Consider the following 21,588-nt stretch of genomic DNA (forward strand, 5'->3'; position numbering starts at 1 on the left):
AAGTAAAAACACAATTAAACTAATAATTAATAATGCTTAAAGAGTTGGGAGAGTAGACAATTAAGTTGAGAGAGTAGAAGGACAATGAGGTAAAAACACATTAAAACTCATATATTTATAAATATTTACAAATAATAATATTCAAAGTGCAACAAGCCGGAAAACTCATATATTTATAAATATTTACAAATAATAATATTCAAAGTGCAACAAGCCGGATAAATAATTAATAATTAATAATATTTAAAGTGTTGGGAACAAAGAAGGGTGATGAAGTAAAAACACAATTAAACTAATAATTAATAATGCTTAAAGAGTTGGGAGAGTAGACAATTAAGTTGAGAGAGTAGAAGGACAATGAGGTAAAAACACAATTAAAACTCATATATTTATAAGGATATAGATTCGAATTAAAATGTTCTCAGACAAATTTTGTCACATTTTTTTTTATTACAGATGTTTATAGTAAGGAGTTTGTTCGATTGATTATAAAAAGTAATATCTAAAAATATATTTAAATGATATTCTCACATGTTTGATGATGATATATGTGTAAATAGTGGTTTTTTTAGATAAAGTAACTTTATTTAAAAAAATTATATTTTATTTTAAATTGTAATACTATTATTAATGTTTTGATATTTGTCTGTATATTGACAGACATTTATTTATTTATAATAAGTAGATTAGAGAATTTAATTTATAATAAAAATAATCGAATTTTCTCAATTTTATTTTTAAAATCTATTCTATAATATCTGTAAAAAAGATCTAATAAAGCAAAGTTTTTTCCATTGTGAATTTGCCATTTTGCCTTCAAGTTGTGTTATGATAAAATTTTGGCAGTTTATTTAAAGTCACGCCGTTAGTGGGACATTTGATTGTAATCATAAAGGCTGGTCAAATATATCAGGCAAAAACTTGTGTGAGACGGTCTCACGGGTCGTAGTTATGAGACAGATCTCTTATTTGGGTCACCCATGAAAAAGTATTACTTTTTATGCTAAGAGTATTACTTTTTATCGTGAATATGGGTAGAGTTGACCCGTCTCACAGATTATGATCCGTGAGACGGTCTCACTCAACATATTAATATACCAAAATTAATGATTAATTTATTTAAAACAATTAATGATAAAGTATTCATTCTCAGAATATTTATATTAAATATTGTTTGGTACTTGAAAGTTTGACAAATTATAATAAGATGAGTTTAAAGTGGTAGATAATAAATAATAAATATTAAGTTTTTAAGTTATTCATTCTCATATTATGCATATTAAATATTATTTACAAACAAAGTCAAAAAAATTATTATTTTTTAATCAGATAAATAAAAATGAAAAACCCATGTTTCATTCAGATAAAACTCCTTTCAAATCGGGAGAGGTCACCCTGATCAACTTATCTGAGAGCCATATATCACATAAAATCTTTTAAGTATTTCTCAATCGTACTGTGTAATATTTGCACAGTCTTAGAATCTTGTTCATTCTTCGACGGGTATCACAGAGTGTGTAATACTTGCACAGTCTTAGAATCTTGTTCATTCTTCGACGGGTATCACAGGGTCGGTATTAACTCAAAAGCATAAAAGGTGTCTAGAATTTACGATAAACAGGAATTATTGCATTTGAGGATACAAGGGTCTTAGGGTCGACGATACGAGGTAGGCGTCCATTTAGACCAGCATTAACCTTGATCTCAGCCATGAAGGCAAAAAAGACCAGAATTGAGACTACTGCGGAGGAAGAATTCATTGCTCCAAACCTCAACAACTAGGGGGATTGAAGAAAATGATACTGATAATTATCAAATGTTTTATCCAAAAATTTATGGTAAAAATTTGTTTGAGACGGTCTCACAGATCGTATTTTGTAAAACAGATCTCTTATTTGGGTCATCTATAAAAAAATATTATTTTTTATGCTAAGAATATTATTTTTTATTGTGAACATCGGTAGGTTGACCCGATTCGTGAGACACCGGCTCACAGATAAAGATTCGTGAGATCGTCTCACAACAGACTTACTCAAAGTTTATATACACATATTATGATCTGGCTCGATACTGATCTAGTAAATCTTTCAAGATTGATTTTTGTTGCCATTCAAAATTTCAAATATTGGAAGAATCAATTTGCCAGCTCATAACCTCAAACAATTATGCCATATATAAACTTTCCCAAGAGAGATTATTCCAGTGAAGATTGCTAAAATTTACAATATAAAATATAATTTGTCTTTCCCACAAAATATTATTTCCATAAAGATTGCTAGAATTTCCAATAACAAAATACAATTTGTATGGGAGACACATATACAACAAGGTTTATATAGTTTACTCACAGAGCATGTTTAAGAGAAGGAATTAACTAGATTCCTCCAATCTTTTCTGATATCGCCAGATGATACCTCCGATTAAATTGTTGAGAGAATGAGAAGCCATTGGCACCACGGCACTCGAGGTTAAAATTGTAGCATAACCGTACACAAGCCCAACAAATGTTGCCCTGAGAAAGCTTGCAATATTAAACATGGGAATACTGCATATAGATACGGGATAGAGAGATATATAACTATGATGAGATATACCATACTGCAAAGGAGTAATTCCGACCACCTCCCAAGTGTAATATGCCGAATAAGGTAGCAACTGCAAGTATACTCGTCCAGTTTGTTCCGAAAAGTGGCAATAGCGCACCACGGAAAAGAAGTTCCTGCTTAATCCACATAATGAAAACGCCTACTTTTAACTGGGTTTCTATGCTAAATGATGTCGAAAACTGCTGATTATGATATGGGAAACAAAGATTTACCTCGCTTATTCCTGGGAGAAATGCCACAGCTAAGTAATCCAGAGGTTCCAAGGATGTGAGAACCTAAGATTAAATCAGTATTAAAGACAATATATAAAAGTTCATCACACATCCAAGAGCATGAAGAATTAAAGATGAATGGATATACCTGCTGATTAGCTGTTTCACTAGACTTTGCAAAATCTGGCCATATCTTCAACAGCAGGAACCGAGATGATGACACAAGTAGAACCGATCCCACGACCAACTCAAGATGCCATAATTCAAAACCAACTGTCCAGAGCATAAAACTTCAAGATAATAGCTCAAGGGGGAAAAAGTATTATTCATGTGTGATCGGCGATGCAAAAAATTCACAACATACTGTTTATATCTCACCCATTTAAACTAATCCTACGAGTCAATAGGTAAAAACTTGAAAATCCTACATGTTATATTCGCCGAACAGTCATTGAGAGGCCATCCTTCTGCTGATGCAACGTGAGAAATCTACAAGACCACAGTCCACCACATAAAACTTGAGTTTTTTGGCACAGTTTTCATATCATACAAGTATCATTATCAAGCCATGCCTAATGTTTGTCAAATCAAACAATGAAACTAAATCATTTGCTCAAAGAATTGCATTTAATCACAGATTTCCATACAACAGTAAAGAAAGAAAGCAAACAGCTAACAGCCAACAAGAAATTACTGCAGATTTAGTGTAGGAAACGTACCTGTCGAATTAAAACACCTAGAGCACCTATTAAACCGCAAGTGACTGTGCATGCTCGAAGCACATCATTTCTCGATGGGATGATGAATTTAGTCTCAATCTCCATTGTATTTGAGGAGAATATCTTATTCTCATGTTGAATATAAGCAGTCCCTGAGGAAGGACTGTCTGGGCCAACATCTTGGTTTGGTATTTCCCCAACCGGAAACAAATTCTCATCCTTTTCTTGAGTTTTTCCTTTTCTTGAATACTTCTTGGCCTTATTCTGGTAGCCAAAGCACTTGTGTTACTTCCACCTCTACTGGTACCAAATATTCATATGAGTAAATTTAGAGGTGCACTCGAGAATTGTCTGCTGGAAGACTAACTATACTTTGAGAAGATAAACTAACATTTTCTGGAAAACCACAAATGAAAGAAAAACAAGGGTGAGGGAGAAGAGAAAACTCACACAGCATATCCTGGTGGAGATTCTCAGAGAAGTGCCTTTGCTGCAGCTAAGCCCTCTATCTAAAACTGATTCAAGAAATGGGTAATTAAAAAAAGCAATCTTTTCAGCATTTTCTGTATTCAATTTCAACAATACAGCTAATTTGCTTGGGCCCAGAAATTCAGCGCCATGATTACCCGAGAATCGGAAGGCTGTATGAAGATGCAGAGTGCATGATTTCGCCCTGGGCCAGCAGTTCGTGCAAATTAAATCCATCAATTAATCTCCAAATGCAAGAAACGATCTTTCTCAGGTGCAAGACCATAAAGTACACAGCTTTGCTTCCTCGTAAAACGCTGGTCTGGACTTGTTTTATCTGTTCAACCTTCAAATGTCACGCTACCTAGCGCATGTTACCTCCGTCACAAATATATTGATTTTTTTTTTCAATTATCTCAAATATATAATTTAGTTTTTAAAACTCATTTAATTTGCTTGATTTCATTAATAATCCAATTTTTATCACATTTAGTCAAATGTTTAGTTTGTACATTGATTAATTAAATTTTTACATAAATAATTACAGTATTACATTTAATATTAATTTTTATTTACATTCATTAACTATGAAACTATACTTTTTTATCACAAATTTAATCGATCAAATTGAATACTATATTATTATTATTATTTTACATTCCAACTCAATTATTCTAATAATCATTCAATTTTTTTATCACATTCAATCTCATTTCAAGAAAAATGTCATCCATTTCTTTGAGTTGGAAATCCATGTTTTTCAGTTCCTCAATTATCATAGTTCTAACAATGTTGTCGCTGTCTCATCTTCAAGAAGCAAGTAAAGCCGGTTTAGCTAACCAGATAGCTCCAACAAGAAACTTACTTTGCTTCAACGAATTCCAGCTAACTCTTCCATGCAAGATTTCAACTTAGAATTAAGTGCTGCTATCTCTTTCTCAGCATTGTTCTTTTCCAGAACAAGATCTGCCAGTAATGATGAATCCTAAAGCCATTTGATTGTAGCAAAGGCATCGGCAAGCTTGGTAGACTGAGAATCAGCTTCTTCTCTGAGTTTCTTTATCTCATTATCCAGACCCTCCCTACCAATTCGTACCTTACTGTTTCCTTCAGAGAGCTGGGAAACATTCTCGTGTGCCTGAGACAATGCAACTTCAAGGGACCGTATAGTTTTATCAGTATCAGCAAGTTTTCTTATATGAACAGCAGTTTCTTCCCTTAATATCTGTATCTGCTCTTCTGCAAGAGTTCTACTCTCTATAGCTATGTCCCTATCATTCATGAAATGGGAAATATTGTTCTCTGCCAGGGACAAAGCATCTTCAAAAGTTCTTTTACTTGCAAACATCTCCTCAAACTTGCTTGTATGAGAAGAAGCTTCTTCTTTTTCCCTATCTAATCTCTCTTCCAGAAGTGCCTTAGAAACTGCAAGTTCTCTCTTCTCATCCAAGAGCAGAGATATATTATTTTCCGCCATTGATAAGGCGTCTTCAAGGGACTTTGTTACAGTCTGCACTTCAGACAACTTGTCGGCCAACGAACTTGCTTCATCCTTGACCTTCCTCAATTCTTGTGCCACTTCCGTATTTGCAAGAACAAGGTCACTGAGATATCCAACAAGCCATTTCACCTTTTCTATAGGCTCTTCAAAAACCAAATCGGTTGGAGCAGCGATGCCTTGAATAGACTCCACAACTCTTTGGTGTCTAAGGTTGCTCTCTGCTAAGAACTGCTTGAGTTGATCAGCGTGTTCCTGTGTAGCAGCAAGATCAGTCTCCGATTGAGAAATGTGATCCACATCAAGCGACAATCTTTTGATTTGATCATGGCAATCATTATAGGCAGATATGTTCACCTGGAGTTCAGATTTCAACCGATCAATTTCAACATTCTTTTTGCTCAGAGATCCTTTCAGATTTTCCCGTTCTTGGAAAAGCCCCTTGCCTTTTTTAACAGCCATTGATAACTTCTCCCTGAGCAAAGCGCAGTTCTTCTCCAGCTGCTCAAGATTTTCTGCATGAGAGCTTTTTCGTCCTCAAGCATATCAAATTCTCGAGTTGTCATTTGCAATTCGTTTGACATCTGATTCACCTCCATTCTGTAAAACATATGTTCCTCTAAAATTAGCTCACTTAGACTCACTTTGATATCTCTGATATATAGAAGACTCTGGAATCCTTCAAAGATTTCTGCTTCATCTAGATCTGATTTGACATGACATATTTTTTCCTGAATATTTGCGAGACAACAATCAATTATGGTCATCACCTCAAATTGATCCGAGTGATCCTCTTGTTCATCATTTGCAAGTCCAGATGCCTCGCGTAACGTACTTACTATTTGATCCTTTTCCAATGAAAGTTGATACTCCTTTCTCACAAAGGCTTCATAAAATTTTCTCAAGTTATCCAACTCCATTTTAAGGTATTTCTTTTCCCCAGATTTGGCTAACAGTGGTGTATTCAGTTGATCGATCGCATTTTCTGCAGCTTCCCTAGCTTTAGTTAGCTCACGCTGCAAATTTTCCTGAACTTCGTAACTGTTTTTCAAATCCTGCAATTTAGCTAGAAGATAGCTATTTTTTAGTGTTTATGCCAATATTAAAGTCGAGAAGCGATCAATATCCCCACTCGCAGCTTCTTTTGTTTGATCCATCTCATTTTGTAACTTCATAGCTTCTTGTTTGGACACATAAAATGACTCCGCAAGCCAACAGACACGGGAATTAAACGCATTAGATTCAATTGTTTCTGGAAAAGTTAAAAAAGATGATGCATAATTCATTTTATGGTATTGTAGATATAAACCCTTCAATGATTTGTTCTCATCTGCAAGCCATCTTAGTTTATCAGTAAAATCTAAAGGCTGCTGTTTACCCATTGCCACCACCTCTGATAATACTTCTGCACGTTTTTTAATTATGGTATCCTTTTCTGCAAGGGATTCCTGCAGTAAAGCTGCAGCCTCTAGAGCATCTGACTTTTCTTGCGGTTCAGTGAAACATTTTTTCAACTCGCTGGTTTTCTCAGCCAATGATAGCTTCAGCGAGTCTCTCTGCTGCACCAATGCGTTTCCTTTCGTCACAGCCATGCTAATCTTCTCTTTGGTGTTAGCATACTTTTTCTTCTCCTGTTCCAACGCAGCACTTAGATTCTCCATTTCTGCATTCACATTTTCAACAACTGATTGTTGTTTCTCTAGTTGTTCCAGCAATTTCCTTATTTTCATCATCTAAATAGCTTAGATTTTGGATCAAATTATCTTCCTAACTTCTAAGTTCAAGAATTTTGTCATGTGTGATCACAAAAGTTTCTACTTCATCCGTTGTGTTGATATCTGATCCAACCGCAGTTAAACATGCCCTGAACTGGTCTGTTTCGGAAAGGAAAAAATTATACATTTTGACTAAAAACAAAACTGACTTCTCAACATTAGATATTTTTTCTTCTAGTGCTCCTTCCAATAGCTCATCTTGATGGAGGGTCAGTAAAACAGAAGACAATATCCTGTTCACAATTTCCCCAATGTGTTGATCATTTGCACTACCAGATTCATTTAACTGAAACGAATTTTCATGCATTGACTCGGATAATTCAGCTACGTTGTATTTAGAAAATCAATTTCCCGATCTTTTCTACTTAGTACAGCATGTAGTTCTTCAACTTTTCCCTCACTGTGCAAAGGCTTGCTCAAAGCAGTGTTAATAAGCATGGAGCACTCACTAATCATCTCATTTAAGGAGGCACCAAATCCCAAGGTCTTCTCGTCCCAACCGTTGCTTTCATTTTGAAAATGATTCACTAATCGATCCTCATTTTCATTCAATAGGTGAAGAATGTTGCTCACTCAAAACCTTCAGTTGATAACAAAGGCGAGTAAGTCCTCTCCTAAACGCCACCATTTCTTCCTGCATAGAATAAAGGTTTTATTCAGGTCTATATACACAATCACATAGGTTAAAACAGGACAGATCAAACAAGAATGAACCTCGTATTCTTGTGCAAATTTATCCTTCTCAGCAACATTCTTTTCTTGCATATCACGATTCATATCCATCTCATTCATGAATTCTTTAACTTTATTCACACTATCTGATTCGTGAAACTGGTTATCCTGCACTTATTTCTTTTCCTGAGAATTCTGTTGGGATTGGAATTTTCTATCTCATCTTTTGCTGAGAATAATTCCTTTTCCTGAGAATTTTCAATCTCATCTTGGCAATCAACAAATGCATCCTCCCTTCCCCCATCATCTGCTTCCCTTGTCTCATTCGTCCCATAACTCACCTGCATAGAAAGATTCCTAACTTTAGGCACTGAATTGTAACGTTATTGTTAGCATATATAAACCTTCCATTTTCGAGAGTCCTAAAAACTGAAAGATAAAACAAGAAACCAATATTACCTCCGATAAAAAGCAAAAGTTCACGCTGAAGATAATTCTCAGCTATTATTTGAAGGATTGCGAACAACCACGACAACTCTATTGCTAAATCTGAATTCGCTCATTAAGGTACCAACCTGGCCATGTTTTCATCAAGAATCACCAAGAAATGCTGAAACACGATGATAGTCCCAAACACCCATATTCTGCATTACCGTTTTAAGAGTTATACTCTTCTTGATAAAAAAAACCAAATCATGCATTTTCTAAGAGATACAAAACATCTTATCACAAGCATTTATTCTAGAATTTCAGTACCTACGGGCTAACATAGAGTGTGTAGTTAGATATATAGGACATACTAACATATGTTGTTAAGATTAAGACTTGAACCTAACTCAACGGCAAAAGCTAGCTCAAGAGGGAGGATTGTCCAAGTCCATATATACAACTCCCAAATATTTAATACAGCCGATACATTTAACACACATCATCATGTCTAGGAATGAATAATTGAAACGTGAAATTTACAAGACATTATCGGATGGCTATAAGACAATCCAACCTATAACTGTGGTGGATCTGATTTCATGTTAAAGACTGAGATTTGAACCTAACACAACTCAAAAACTAGCACAAAGATTGTCTAAGTCTATATATACAACTGACTTAATCAATGTGAGACACTTAACACATACATATACATATATATGTTTTGAGAAGGAATCACATATATTTCCATGAATTTACCTACACGAGGAACGGCAGAGACCAACATTCAAGTAACCAAATGGAAATATTGTTTATTTAACCAATTTTCAAGAAAATGGGCACCTGATCAGCAGAATCACCTACATTCTCAGCTGCTGCAGCAACTGCAGGTTCCACAGGGGAATAGTCTCCATCTTCCCCAGCTAAAGAGCCTTCTCTAAAATGATTATCAGACATTTCCATCAATCATAACATAGCGATAAAAATCCCATGAACCAATTCGCCTGTTTCACCGTTCTTATACCTACCCAGATCTAACAAAACACAAAAAGATCAATCTATACGCGCCAGAACTCATGAACATCCATTCTTGAAAATCATGTACCTTTTCAATACGCATGCGGCATGCGTATAAGAAAATACATAAGAACGAAACAGAAAGGGGAAACTGCAATAGAGGAAAAAGATTTCACCTTTTCCTTAAAAAAAACTCCGCGGGATTGGGAGACTGTAAAGATTGTGCATTTATTCGTTATAAGTGTAGTTTCCAGCATTGAATACAGGGAGACTTACATGAATCATGATTCATACGACACCGCATTTGGCAAGCAAAGGAAACTAAAAGGCCAAACGCTGACATTTTGATTCACTGTCTGGTCGGGTGGAAAAACCCACCAAAAAGAAATGACACGTCCCGGGTGAAAACGAGAAGTGTGAAATGGCTGTTGACCCGACCCATTTTAGGATATGGGTCAGAGTTGTACCGGAGGAAAAAGGAGAAAATATCCAAAATGGCGTCGCCCGGACTCGAACCGGAGACCTTCAGTGTGTTAGACTGACGTGATAACCAACTACACCACGACACCTCGGATGCCAAGATTCTCAGTTTCATATAATTTTTCCTATAAAATATTTTTTTTAATTTTTATCTTCTACGTTCCTGTTCGGGTTACTCAATCTGTTCTATTAATTTGAATTATCAGCATAAAATGTTCTAGATCGTTCAGAAATTATTGGAATCAAATTTCAAGCGATTGAAAAGAGTTTTTGTCTCAAAATGTAAGGATCGTGTTCGGGTTTTTTTCGGGTTGGTGTAGGGTACTAATTTTAGTAACCGGTCGGATTGAGGATACACGACATATATTGAACAATTTTTTTTTAGGTTTCAAAATTTTTATGTATAATTAATTATTAAATAAATGTTTCTAAAAAGGAAACAAATGAAAAATCGAAAAATATTACCTGAACATTTCTGTATTTGAAGATGGATATGAATATTTTTATTAAAGATTTTTCGATTTTTAGCGAAGAATGTCAAAAAAAAAAAAAAACCAAGAAAAGTTCGGGTATCTAATCCAAAAAACCCGAACCTAACAAATGACAATATCCGATGCGAGTCTACACCCTTAAATTCATAAATATTGTGACTAAATATGAATTAATCGTTAATGAAACTCCATCAATTGAAATTTTGGCCAACTTCTCTGCATCTTGGTATTAATTTGAAACAAACATCCATTCGACCCATACTTGGGAACTTACATATCAGTGACTTCCATTGTACACATCGATTGAGATCCTCAAACTAATTTTCTAATTTTGATAAATAAAATGTTGAGAAAAACGAAATCAAAATTTTCCGACATCATAACAAAAAATACAATAGTGGGAAGTACGATTTGATTCAAACTTTAATGAGTATGTCTCATGTGAGACCGTCTCACGGATCTCAATCTGTGATATGGGTCAACCCTGCCCATATTCACAATAAATAGTAAGACAAAAACTTGTGTGAGACGGTCTCACGGGTCATATTTTGGATCCGTGAAACGGTCTCACATGAGACCTACTCAAATAGTAATACTCTTAGTGTATGTTTGGTGTGTGTGATAAGTAAATGATAGATTATTAAACTCATGTTTGTCTCATTTTTTATGGGTCCAATTAATCAAGAAGTTCATGATAAAAAAAACATACTTGCTTAAAAAGATATCACATTGTTTTGGAGGGATTGACAATCCAATTGTATATCCTTACATTGAGTTTTGACATCAATCCAATTAATTATCCTATCCTACACACCAAACATAGCCTTAGTATAAAAAGTAATATATTTTCATGGATTATCCAAATAAAGATCTGTCTCACAAAATATGACCCGTGAGACCGTCTCACACAAGTTTTTGCCAACTTTAATATATAGAGCTGCCAATGGGTCAGATTACCCCACCCAACCGCGAAAATGGGGCAAGATATGCCGTCAATCTAAAAGAGAAAAAAAAACAAACAAGTATTGTCACGCGCCGAGCCCGGGCCCGGGCCCGCGGCTGCGTGAGTGCACAATGGGCCCCTATAGCAACTACTTCGTATTCGTCCTCGCTTTACGAAAATGATTAACCCAAGTTGCTATAGAATCCATTGTAGCACTTTATAAAGTCATTTTAAATATTTAATTTTTCAGATGTGGGACAAAGGTATCACAATCACCCCTCCTTCAGAACGCGACGTCCTCGTCACGGCCTGACCTCTCGATCCACCAGCACCGAGAATCTAGAGGTGGCTCCCGTCATGTAGCACTTTGTCCCGCAGGTTCAAGAGGTGGCTCCCATGCACGTAGCACTTTGCCCCGCATAGCACTTATTTCTCGGTGTTCCATGCCGGTGACCGGCTCTGATACCATTCTGTCACGCCCCGAGCCCGGCCCGGGCCCGCGGCTGCGTGACTGCACAATGGACCCCTATAGCAACTACTTCGTATTCGTCCTCGCTTTACGAAAATGATTAACCCAAGTTGCTATAGAAGTCCATTGTAGCACTTTATAAACTCATTTTAAATCTTTAATTTTTCAGATGTGGGACAAAGGTATCACAAGTATCGAAAAAAAAATATGAAAAAATTTCAATATTTGAGATTTCAAACAAAAATATTAATACGTTATAAAATAAAACGTAATCAATATCACAATCAAAAAAGGCATATGAGATTTCATTGATACAAATTACATTTTATATAAAAAAATTATACACCCAAATAATATGAATAACATAAATAAAAACTTAATTATAAAAATATTAAAAACACATCAAATATTAGTTTCAAATTATCAAAATATATACTCTAAAAGTAAGTATCTTGATGCAACAATTCACAAAAAAATTGATGAAGATTTATTTAATTTTTCTAAAAAACTGTCTGTCGGCCCTCCGTCTCGTCTCAACCAGCAACCCAAACGGGTTGACATATTTTAACCTACCTCCAAACATGCCACTAAAATCGTAAACTAACCAACCTATTTTTCATAGTAAGATGTGTCGGCTTGACAGACCCTGTCTATTTTGACGACTCTAAATATATGTGGACAAGGTTAGAGAGATTTAAAATTTGTTGCAAAAATGATATTGAAATAGTAGAATTCTTATATTTTTCGTCCAATGAACAATTACTTATACAAGTAGGATAATTTGTAAAACTTTATTCGTGCATCGCTAACAAGATCACAAAGTTGTACCTAATTTGTATAGTATAGAATCACATGATAAACTTGAAAATATCTCCATTATTCACAGTTGATGATCTTCTCAAGAATTACATCACCAAAATCGAAAATGCAGACGAGCTATCCTCAAGCAACTTAGCCTGCGAATCATACTTGATAACCTTCCATTTGTCTCACACTCCAAATTCCAATTCTCTCCATCTTTAGCAAAGTTCGTCAGAAGCATTTGATCTTCCTTCACATTTTCAGCAAGATGACATTTGTGTAAAATCGGTCACTTTGCACCTGAAAGTTGTTATTTTAAATGTTTATGGTTAAAACCCCTTGCATCCCATATCTCTTGATCTTCATGTTCTTGTATAGGATCAAGATTAATTCTCACGGTTTCTGAAACAAAACTGGATCTTGAAGTATTATACTCAATCGAGTCCTTAAATTTCTCAGACCGATCTTTGAAATGTCTATGCTATGGATCAAAAAATGCCTTCTCACTCAGTTCTTCGAAGGATAACAAGCAGAAGGCACTCAAAATAATCTTTCGTAGAAACCGATTAAACACTTTGGTAAAACATTTAAAAGATATGTAAGTTGAAATGGGTAAAAAAAATTGTTATAGTGTTTTATCAAACACTTGGAATGCAATATTTTGTTATTTGAAATATAAATAAAATGCATCAACAATGCATATGGAAAAAAATATCAATAATAAGTAAATACGATAAATAAATATACACGAATTTGTTATGCATGTTCAGAGATTACTAATTCATATGTCACCTTTTCTTCCCCTTAAAAAAGAATCCACTAAAATACTTTGATTTATAGTACTCCTTGTACAAACTCATTTCGACTTAGACTCATCCATTGCCTGATATAAACTCTTAGCACACTCTCGATCGTAAATCTCAGCATCACAATTTGCATAATATTTAATGTCTCTTATGTCGAGACTACAAGCACAATTTTAATGTTTTTGTGTGAAGACTCACTCATCTAAAATTTAAATTCCAACTCTCATGTGTATGTGTAGTGTGAGTGATTGTGTGTGAGGATTTTTACAGTATATGTATATATAAAATGTATCATCGCTAAAGCCGTCAATTTATGTTGAGCTCGTTGGGTCGGTCTGCCCCACCACACAATTTATGAGGGTTGGGTTGAAATTTTTCAACCCATTTAAAGGGGGGTCTAGATAGGGCATCCGTGCGGGTCATGGGCCAGCCCGAGACGAGCTGGGGTTGGCCCGCAGGCTCGGAAAGAAAAAAAATTTATATTATGGATTTATGGTAATATATGTATTTTTTAATGAAAGTTATGAATTTTTTGTATTAATTACTTTGTATAAAATATAAACGTGTAATATTAATAATTAGATATTTTATTCATATTTTTTATAAATATTTATTTATGTAATCAATGAATTTTATTTATTTATTTTTATTTTTTTGTAGGTCGGCCCACCTAATCCGTCCCACTTTGGGTTGGGGATTTCCATCCCGCCGATATGGAGAGGCGGCGGGGCACCCCACCAAATGACAATTGTAATCATTGTACTTGGGTATGCTCTAACTCTAGCAAATTTCTTCATTTAGTCTGCTTATATTTTGAATCTCTTTCCAAAGTTTGTATTTGATTTTCAAACTATTATATTTATAGGCTCCAAGAATGATATGTATGTTAGACACGAGAATATCACTGTTTATGAAGATTTTGGACAGTTTTTGAATTAAAACGGTCATTTCTGTCTTGATGGACGCTTTTCCCGAGCTTGACTGGTTTTGAGGCTCGCTGTCAGTTGGGCTCGTTAGCTATACTGATCATTCGGTTGGGCTCGTCAATTAGACTGAACCAAACTGGTGATGTCTACTGAAATCAACCTTGTTGATTTCAGCTTGTGCATAATTAGAAGCTTCATCATCATTTATCAAAATCTCAAACTCTGATTCAGAATTTGACTTGGGAATATGATTTGTATATCATTGAATCTGAATTTTTCCATTTAAATAACTGAGCCTATCCGAATGATCAAAATGTCATAATTGCTTATACTCAACTGATTGTTGTTTTTGTTGTAATCGATTTGGTCTTGCAACCATCAAATTTCCTAGATAACATTCGAATAAGCTCAACCGACGTGAAAAATATGAGTTGTTCTAAATTGAGTTTTTTGTTCAGTAGTTTTAGCGGCTGGTCATTTGCATTATTGAGTTGTGAGATATCATCGAAATACTGCAGCTCGATCGCCAGATTTTAGGTTTGGCTAAATTCGAGTTTCAGCTTCTATCTTGAGTTAAAAACTTCACAATTGAATAAATATGTTAGAAAAAAACTAATAATTTTTTTATCATCAAAATCAAACTCAACAATACAAAGTTTCATATCTCGTACAAATATATAGGTGATGTTGGGTAAAACCCATAAACCGCAGAATCCATCACGTTAAATCATTAAGAATTTGACTGAAAACTTAAGCGGAAGCGTACCTGAAGCCATAATCCTGAATTGTTTAGAACGTGTCTTGATCTTCCAGATCTACGCGCTCTTTCCTTGAGAGAATCCTTTAGTTTCTCTTCAGAACTATTTTCTTAATGGGGGAGAGAATAGTGAAAGTGACAACGCGAGATCTGGGGACCATGACCCTTATTTATAGATAATATCTTCTGATATTTCCGTTTTAGCCCATCATAAAAACAAAAATTACACTTATGTCTCTACACATTAAAGGCCCACAGCCCATTAGATACATTAAAGCCCAATAACCCGAAACTTTATTTGATCACTTTATTTTGGGCTTAACTTAACAGACAACCCACACACATAATTATTCACATATAAGCCCATAAAAATAAAATTGATCCAACAATCTCCCACTTGGGCTATATGTGCAACTTTATAATTATGTTTGTGAAAATAACCTTATGAGCTCAAAAATTGTTGTCATTCCGAAATGTATCTATAACCAATCCGGTCCATCAATCACATCAACATAGGATCAAAGCAGTCTTCGCTACACTCAAGGTAACTAGACCCATCAATGGTCACATATGCCAACACAACTGAATGACATGGATCATGAAGTGGATGTGTAGCATGGAAATTTCATGCAATGTGACCGTAACATGCCTATTTCCAACTGATCCTCCCTTAACCTTATTGAGATCAAACTTTAAACCATAATCAGAGTGTGACTTCACTTGAAATTTATTTCTGCAGAAAATAAATTTACATAACTGTAACTGAAAATGTCTACAACTGGAAAGCATTTAAAATAACAAACTCCCACTAAAACTGAATTTTTTCAATTGACATAACACCTATACGAGCAATGTGCTCATGAAACTGTTTGGGTGGTAGTCCTTTAGTAAGCAGATCCGCAACCATGGAGTTTGTACCGATATGCTCAATAGACAATTTTCCACTCTGAATTCTTTCTTTAACAACCAGAAACTTGATGTCAATGTGTTTAGACTTTGTCGAGCTTCTGTTGTTATTGGAATACATAACTGCTGATTTATTGTCACAATGTAATCTTAGTGGCTTTTCAATGCCATCAACAATGCGCAGTCCCGTGACAAAATTTTGCAGCCATATTCCATGATTGGATGCCTCATAACACGCTACAAACTCAGCTGCCATGGTGGAAGAGGCTATAAGTGACTGTTTAGCACTCTTCCAGGAAATGGCACCTCCAGCAAGGAGATAGATGTAGCTCGACGTATATTTCATACTATCTTGGCATCCAGCAAAGTCGGAGTCAGTATACCCAATGATCTCAAGCTGATCCAACCTCCGATATATGAGCATGTAATCTTTTGTTCTCTGTAGGTATCGTAAGACCCTTTTGACTGCTTTCCAATGTTCCACTCCTGGATTACTTAAATAACGTCCCAACATTCCTGTCACGTACGCAATATCTAGACGTGTACAAACCTGAGCATACATCAGACTCCCCACTGCAGATGCATAGGGAATATTCTGCATTTCCTTTTCCTCAAAATCATTCTTTGGGCATTGTTTGAGACTGAATTTGTCTCCCTTAGCTACAGGGGTATCCGTTGGTTTACAATCTTGCATCCCATATCGCTTGAGAACTTTCTCGATATAGCCTTTCTGAGATAATCCAAGAATACCTCGAGAACGATCCCGATGTATCTGAATACCCAGTACAAAAGATGCATCACCAAGATCTTTCATCTCAAAATTCTTAGCTAGAAATCTCTTGGTTTCATGCAACAACTCTATATCGTTGCTAGCGAGCAGAATGTCATCAACATATAAAACCAGAAAAATATGTTTACTCCCACTGAACTTATGATACACACAATCATCGACCAAATTCATCTCAAAACCAAACGAGATGATCACTTGATGAAATTTGAAATACCATTGTCGAGATGCTTGCTTGAGCCCATAGATGGATTTCTTTAATTTGCAAACCATATTATTTGTGTCTTTGGACACAAAATTTTCTGGCTGCACCATATAAATCGTCTCATCAATGTCACCATTTAGAAACGCAGTCTTTACATCCATCTGATGAAGCTCAAGATCGAAATGCGCCACCAAAGCCATTATAATCCTTAAAGAGTCTTTCGAAGAAACCGGAGAGAAAGTCTCTTTATAATCAATGCCTTCTTTCTGTGTAAAGCCTTTAGCGACAAGACGAGCCTTATATCTTTCCACATTGCCTTTCGAATCCCTCTTGGTTTTAAATATCCATTTGCAACCAATGGGCTTCGTACCTTTAGGCAATGGGACAAGATCCCATACGTCATTATCCTTCATGGACTTTATCTCTTCATTCATGGCATCATTCCACTTTTGAGAATTAGAACTTTCCATGGCTTGACGGAAGTTAATAGGATCATCCTCCTTCAATCCAATGTCTGCCTCATGTTCTTGAAGAAATACAATGTAATCATCTGGCACTGCATTTCTCCGCTCTCTAGTGGATCTCCTTAATGACATAGGTTCTGGAGGTGCTTGAGTTTGTTCATCTGGAATGGGAGGATCTCTAATATTGTTTTCCTGTATTGTGTCTTGGTCAAAGTGAGGAATATGATCCTGATCAATATCCAAGACACCTGTGGGAATATTTACATATTCCTCTTCAAAGACAATATCTCTTACTTTCTCTCCCCCCGTAAACTCAGCATCCTCAAAGAACCGGGCATTTCCTGACTCAAAAATCGACTTACTTGTGGGATCATAAAACTTGTACCCCCTGGATCTTTCAGAGTATCCAATAAAATAACAACTAACCGTCCTTGAGTCCAGTTTCTTTTCATTAGGCTTGTAAGGCCTTGCCTCAGCTGGACATCCCCAAACGTGCAGGTGCTTAAGACTGGGCTTTTTACCCGTCCAAAGTTCATAAGGGGTTTTGGTCGCTGCCTTAGTTGGAACCCTGTTAAGGATATATGCTGCGGTCTTTAGTGCTTCTCCCCAGAGTGATTCTGGTAAGGTAGAATGACTGATCATACTCCTCACCATGTCCTTAAGCGTTCTGTTTCGTCTTTCAGCAACACCATTCATAGTGGGCGAACCCGGCATAGTGTACTGTGGGACGATACCGCATTCCTCTAGGAATCTAGCAAAAGGTCCTGGACGTTGTTCACCTGAACCGTTATATCTACCATAGTATTCACCACCACGGTCAGATCTAACGCTTTTAATCTTTAAGCCAAGTTGATTTTCAACTTCAGCTTTATAGCTTTTGAACACATCCAATGACTGTGCCTTTTCATGAATGAGATAAATGAAGCCATATCTTGAAAAATCGTCTGTGAACGTTATAAAATACTGTTGACCATTCCAAGAAGCCGAAGGGAATGGTCCACAAATATCAGTATGTATAAGTTCTAGGACGCCTGAACACCTGTTGGCTTCATATCTCCTTTTGTTGGTTTGTTTTCCCTTTATAAAATTAACACAATTATTAAAATCTGTGTAATCTAAAGGTTCGAGAATTTCGTCTGACACAAGTCTCTTTATTCTCTTTTCAGAGATATGACCCAATCTTTTGTGCCATAACGCAGCTGAATTATCACTGATTAATTTTCTTTTAGTGCCTCTACTTGTTTGCAGGGATTCATTAAATGAAGCAATAACATCCAAAGAATAAAGATTATCGTATCCTGATAAAGAACCAGAACCAACCAATTTTGAATCGAGAAACAAACTGAATATCCCATTTCCAAAAGAACAAGAATAACCAAATTTGTCCAATGCAGAAATGGAAATCAAATTCCGTCTAAAAGAAGGTACAACAAAAGTTTCATAAAGATCCAAATATATTCCAGTCTTTAACAATAATCTAAATTTTCCTATTGACTCAACTTCAACTTTGTTGCCGTCACCAACGTAGATGGATCTTTCAGCATCACTTGGTTTTCGGCAATCCAGGAAACCCTGCATAGACACACTGATGTGAGTTGTTGCACCAGAATCTATCTACCACGTGTGTCTAGGCACTGAAGTTAAATTAACCTCAGAACAAACCATATTCAGAAGCATACCTTTCTTAGCACGCCAAGCGTGATAATTACTGCACTGCTTCTTCATATGCCCATCACTGCCACAGAAAAAACAACCAGAACTTTGAGAATCACTAGGATTCTTCTGTTGTTTCTTCGGAGGCTGTGTATCCGCAGCTTCTTTATCCTTCCTTTTCTTTCCTTTAACCTTCGAGGTAGAGGCATAATGAGCACTTTCTGTCTTGTCTTGCTTCAACCTTTCCTCTTCCTGGACACAGTGCGAGATGAGCTCATTCAGAGACCAAGTCTTTTTCTGACAGTTATAGCTCACCTTGAACTGGTTAAACTGAGTAGGAAGAGATATCAAAACCAGATGCACCAGCAAGTCCTCGGAGAGGTCAAGCTTCAGTGCTTTTAACCTTGAAGCAAGATGAGACATTTCCATAATGTACTCCCTAATGTTGCCCTTACCTTTGTACCTCATTGAAATGAGGCTTGCCAAAAGTGTACCAATTTCAGACTTTTCACTTTTAGCAAACCTCTTTTCGAGGTCTTGAAGGAAAGCCTTAGCCGTAGCAATGTCGCTAGACACTGTGCCCCTGAATGTTTCTGGAATGGCCTTTTTCATGATCATCATACACATGCGATTCGATCTCTCCCACCTTTCAAACTCCCTCTTTTCATCAGAGGTACTCTTATCCGTAATGGCGGGAGGAGAATCAACCCTTATCGCAAGGTCCAAATCCATGACTCCGAGAACTATCAACAAATTCTCTTGCCATGATTTAAAATTAGAGCCATTTAACATAGGAATAGAATTGATGTTGGAATGAATATTTGCAGGAGTCAAATATGAACAGAGAACAAAAACCAAATATACATGCTCAACCAAATATCCAAATAAAATAATTAATAAATTCAAATAATGTAAATCCCCATGAACAGAATATCGAGCACTCCATTAATGTTTCATCTTTGGATAAAAGATTAACTTGTAAGTGATATCCTGGCGCAGCAGTCAAACACTGATAGTAACTATCATGTCAAATAACAACCTTCCTTTGGGCCGATTTATTATTCACATGAAAAACCGAATAACTATCACATATTTACCACCACAAGTGCATGTGTAATTATATTAAATATTAACCTTCTTTTGGGCCGATCAATATTCATATAAATCACATATACCCAAAATCCTTTTATATTTTAAAATAAAATTAATTTCCATAAAAGAGGTCACTTTGGCGACATTTTATTTCAATTAATCAATTTTAAAAATACATATAACCTTATCATTATTTGAATTAATGAAAATTTAACCTTAACCGAATAAACCAGAACCGGGAAAAAAAAGTTTAAATATATTTTTTCGAAAGGTCAACCCGACCCGGACCCGTACGGGGTCAGGTTGACCCGACCCGATTCCGTACATGTCGGGCCGAACCGGGTCCGTACGGCCCGACCCCAAACCATACGGGTCGGCCCGAATCCGTACACTTTTTTTTAAAAAAAAAACATCCGAATTTTCGATTTTCCTCTAAAATATTTTGTTGAACAAAAAACTGGAAGGCAAATCGAAATCTTATACCAAATCTTTAAAATTTACAACCAAATCTTTTTTACCAAAAACTGAAATTTTAAAAGATTTGGTTTTCAACCAAAATATTTTCCAGATCTGAAACCTTATCAAAAAAATTTTCAGATCTAAACCAAAAAATTTTCAGATCTGAAACCATATCAAAATATTTTCAGATCTGAAAACATATCAATATATTTTTCCAGATCTAAAGCCATATCAAAAAAAAAATTTTAAACAAAATTTTATTTTTCAGATCTGGATCCAAATAGTATCCAAAAACTTTAAACAAATCACAATGATTCAAACATGAATGGCTCTGATACCACTTGTTGGGTAAAACCCATAAACCGCAGAATCCATCACGTTAAATCATTAAGAATTTGACTGAAAACTTAAGCGGAAGCGTACCTGAAGCCATAATCCTGAATTGTTTAGAACGTGTCTTGATCTTCCAGATCTACGCGCTCTTTCCTTGAGAGAATCCTTTAGTTTCTCTTCAGAACTATTTTCTTAATGGGGGAGAGAATAGTGAAAGTGAGAACGCGAGATCTGGGGACCATGACCCTTATTTATAGATAATATCTTCTGATATTTCCGTTTTAGCTCATCATAAAAACAGAAATTACACTTATGTCTCTACACATTAAAGGCCCACAGCCCATTAGATACATTAAAGCCCAATAACCCGAAACTTTATTTGATCACTTTATTTTGGGCTTAACTTAACAGACAACCCACACACATAATTATTCACATATAAGCCCATAAAAATAAAATTGATCCAACAGGTGATTCCTCTAAGAACTTTATGAGGGATCGGGCTGTACTGTACATGGAGAATTTCAAACTCGATCTATTTTCCCACTAAGTGGCCATTCGTTTCCAGCCTGAAATTTTCATTCAGAAGTGGAACTTCACTTCTCCAAGTAGACCACAGA

General features: G+C 35.7%; 2 protein-coding genes and 1 non-coding gene across 13 annotated transcripts; all 3 read right to left on the minus strand.

Annotated features, from left to right (window-relative positions):
* Positions 1–1,547: 1,547 nt before the first annotated feature.
* Positions 1,548–4,382, minus strand: LOC140808196 (uncharacterized). 4 transcript variants are annotated; one of them, XM_073165255.1, is made up of 9 exons: positions 4,164–4,382; positions 3,988–4,052; positions 3,538–3,801; positions 3,247–3,307; positions 2,967–3,091; positions 2,819–2,881; positions 2,595–2,722; positions 2,349–2,512; positions 1,548–1,778 (listed from the first exon to the last, which is right to left on the minus strand). In XM_073165255.1, the coding sequence occupies exons 1-8, from the start codon at positions 4,240–4,242 to the stop codon at positions 2,371–2,373; spliced, it is 927 nt and encodes a 308-aa protein (XP_073021356.1). In that variant the 5' UTR covers positions 4,243–4,382; the 3' UTR covers positions 1,548–1,778; positions 2,349–2,370. The 4 variants fall into 4 exon arrangements, with proteins under 4 accessions (XP_073021356.1, XP_073021358.1, XP_073021357.1 ...); XM_073165257.1 differs by lacking the exon at positions 1,548–1,778 and having other exon boundaries at positions 2,228–2,512; positions 3,988–4,046; XM_073165256.1 differs by lacking the exon at positions 1,548–1,778 and having other exon boundaries at positions 2,228–2,512; positions 2,595–2,719.
* Positions 4,383–4,681: 299 nt separating this feature from the next.
* LOC140808297 (uncharacterized) lies at positions 4,682–9,887 on the minus strand. 8 transcript variants are annotated; one of them, XM_073165388.1, is made up of 4 exons: positions 9,573–9,887; positions 9,244–9,316; positions 7,993–8,291; positions 4,682–7,912 (listed from the first exon to the last, which is right to left on the minus strand). In XM_073165388.1, the coding sequence occupies exon 4, from the start codon at positions 5,963–5,965 to the stop codon at positions 4,991–4,993; it is 975 nt and encodes a 324-aa protein (XP_073021489.1). In that variant the 5' UTR covers positions 5,966–7,912; positions 7,993–8,291; positions 9,244–9,316; positions 9,573–9,887; the 3' UTR covers positions 4,682–4,990. The 8 variants fall into 8 exon arrangements, with proteins under 8 accessions (XP_073021489.1, XP_073021488.1, XP_073021485.1 ...); XM_073165387.1 differs by having other exon boundaries at positions 9,223–9,316; XM_073165384.1 differs by having other exon boundaries at positions 9,223–9,413.
* Positions 9,888–9,891: 4 nt separating this feature from the next.
* On the minus strand, positions 9,892–9,965 carry TRNAV-AAC (transfer RNA valine (anticodon AAC)). The gene has a single exon. It is a non-coding gene; the product is annotated as a tRNA-Val (tRNA).
* Between the last annotated feature and the right edge of the window lie 11,623 nt (positions 9,966–21,588).

The sequence above is a fragment of the Primulina eburnea genome, chromosome 12 (assembly GCF_022965805.1).
Source record: "Primulina eburnea isolate SZY01 chromosome 12, ASM2296580v1, whole genome shotgun sequence".
NCBI lineage: Eukaryota > Viridiplantae > Streptophyta > Magnoliopsida > Lamiales > Gesneriaceae > Primulina > Primulina eburnea.

Bases quoted from the DNA above. Each gene is read 5' to 3' on its own strand.
- LOC140808196 (XM_073165255.1), bottom strand. From the start codon at position 4,242: ATGGATTTAATTTGCACGAACTGCTGGCCCAGGGCGAAATCATGCACT. The intron at 2,882-2,966 runs GTATATCCATTC...ATTTAATCTTAG, and splicing joins GTGAAACAGCTAATCAGCAG to GTTCTCACATCCTTGGAACC. The intron at 2,723-2,818 runs GTAAATCTTTGT...ATGTGGATTAAG, and splicing joins TTCTCCCAGGAATAAGCGAG to CAGGAACTTCTTTTCCGTGG.
- LOC140808297 (XM_073165388.1), bottom strand. From the start codon at position 5,965: ATGGCTGTTAAAAAAGGCAAGGGGCTTTTCCAAGAACGGGAAAATCTG.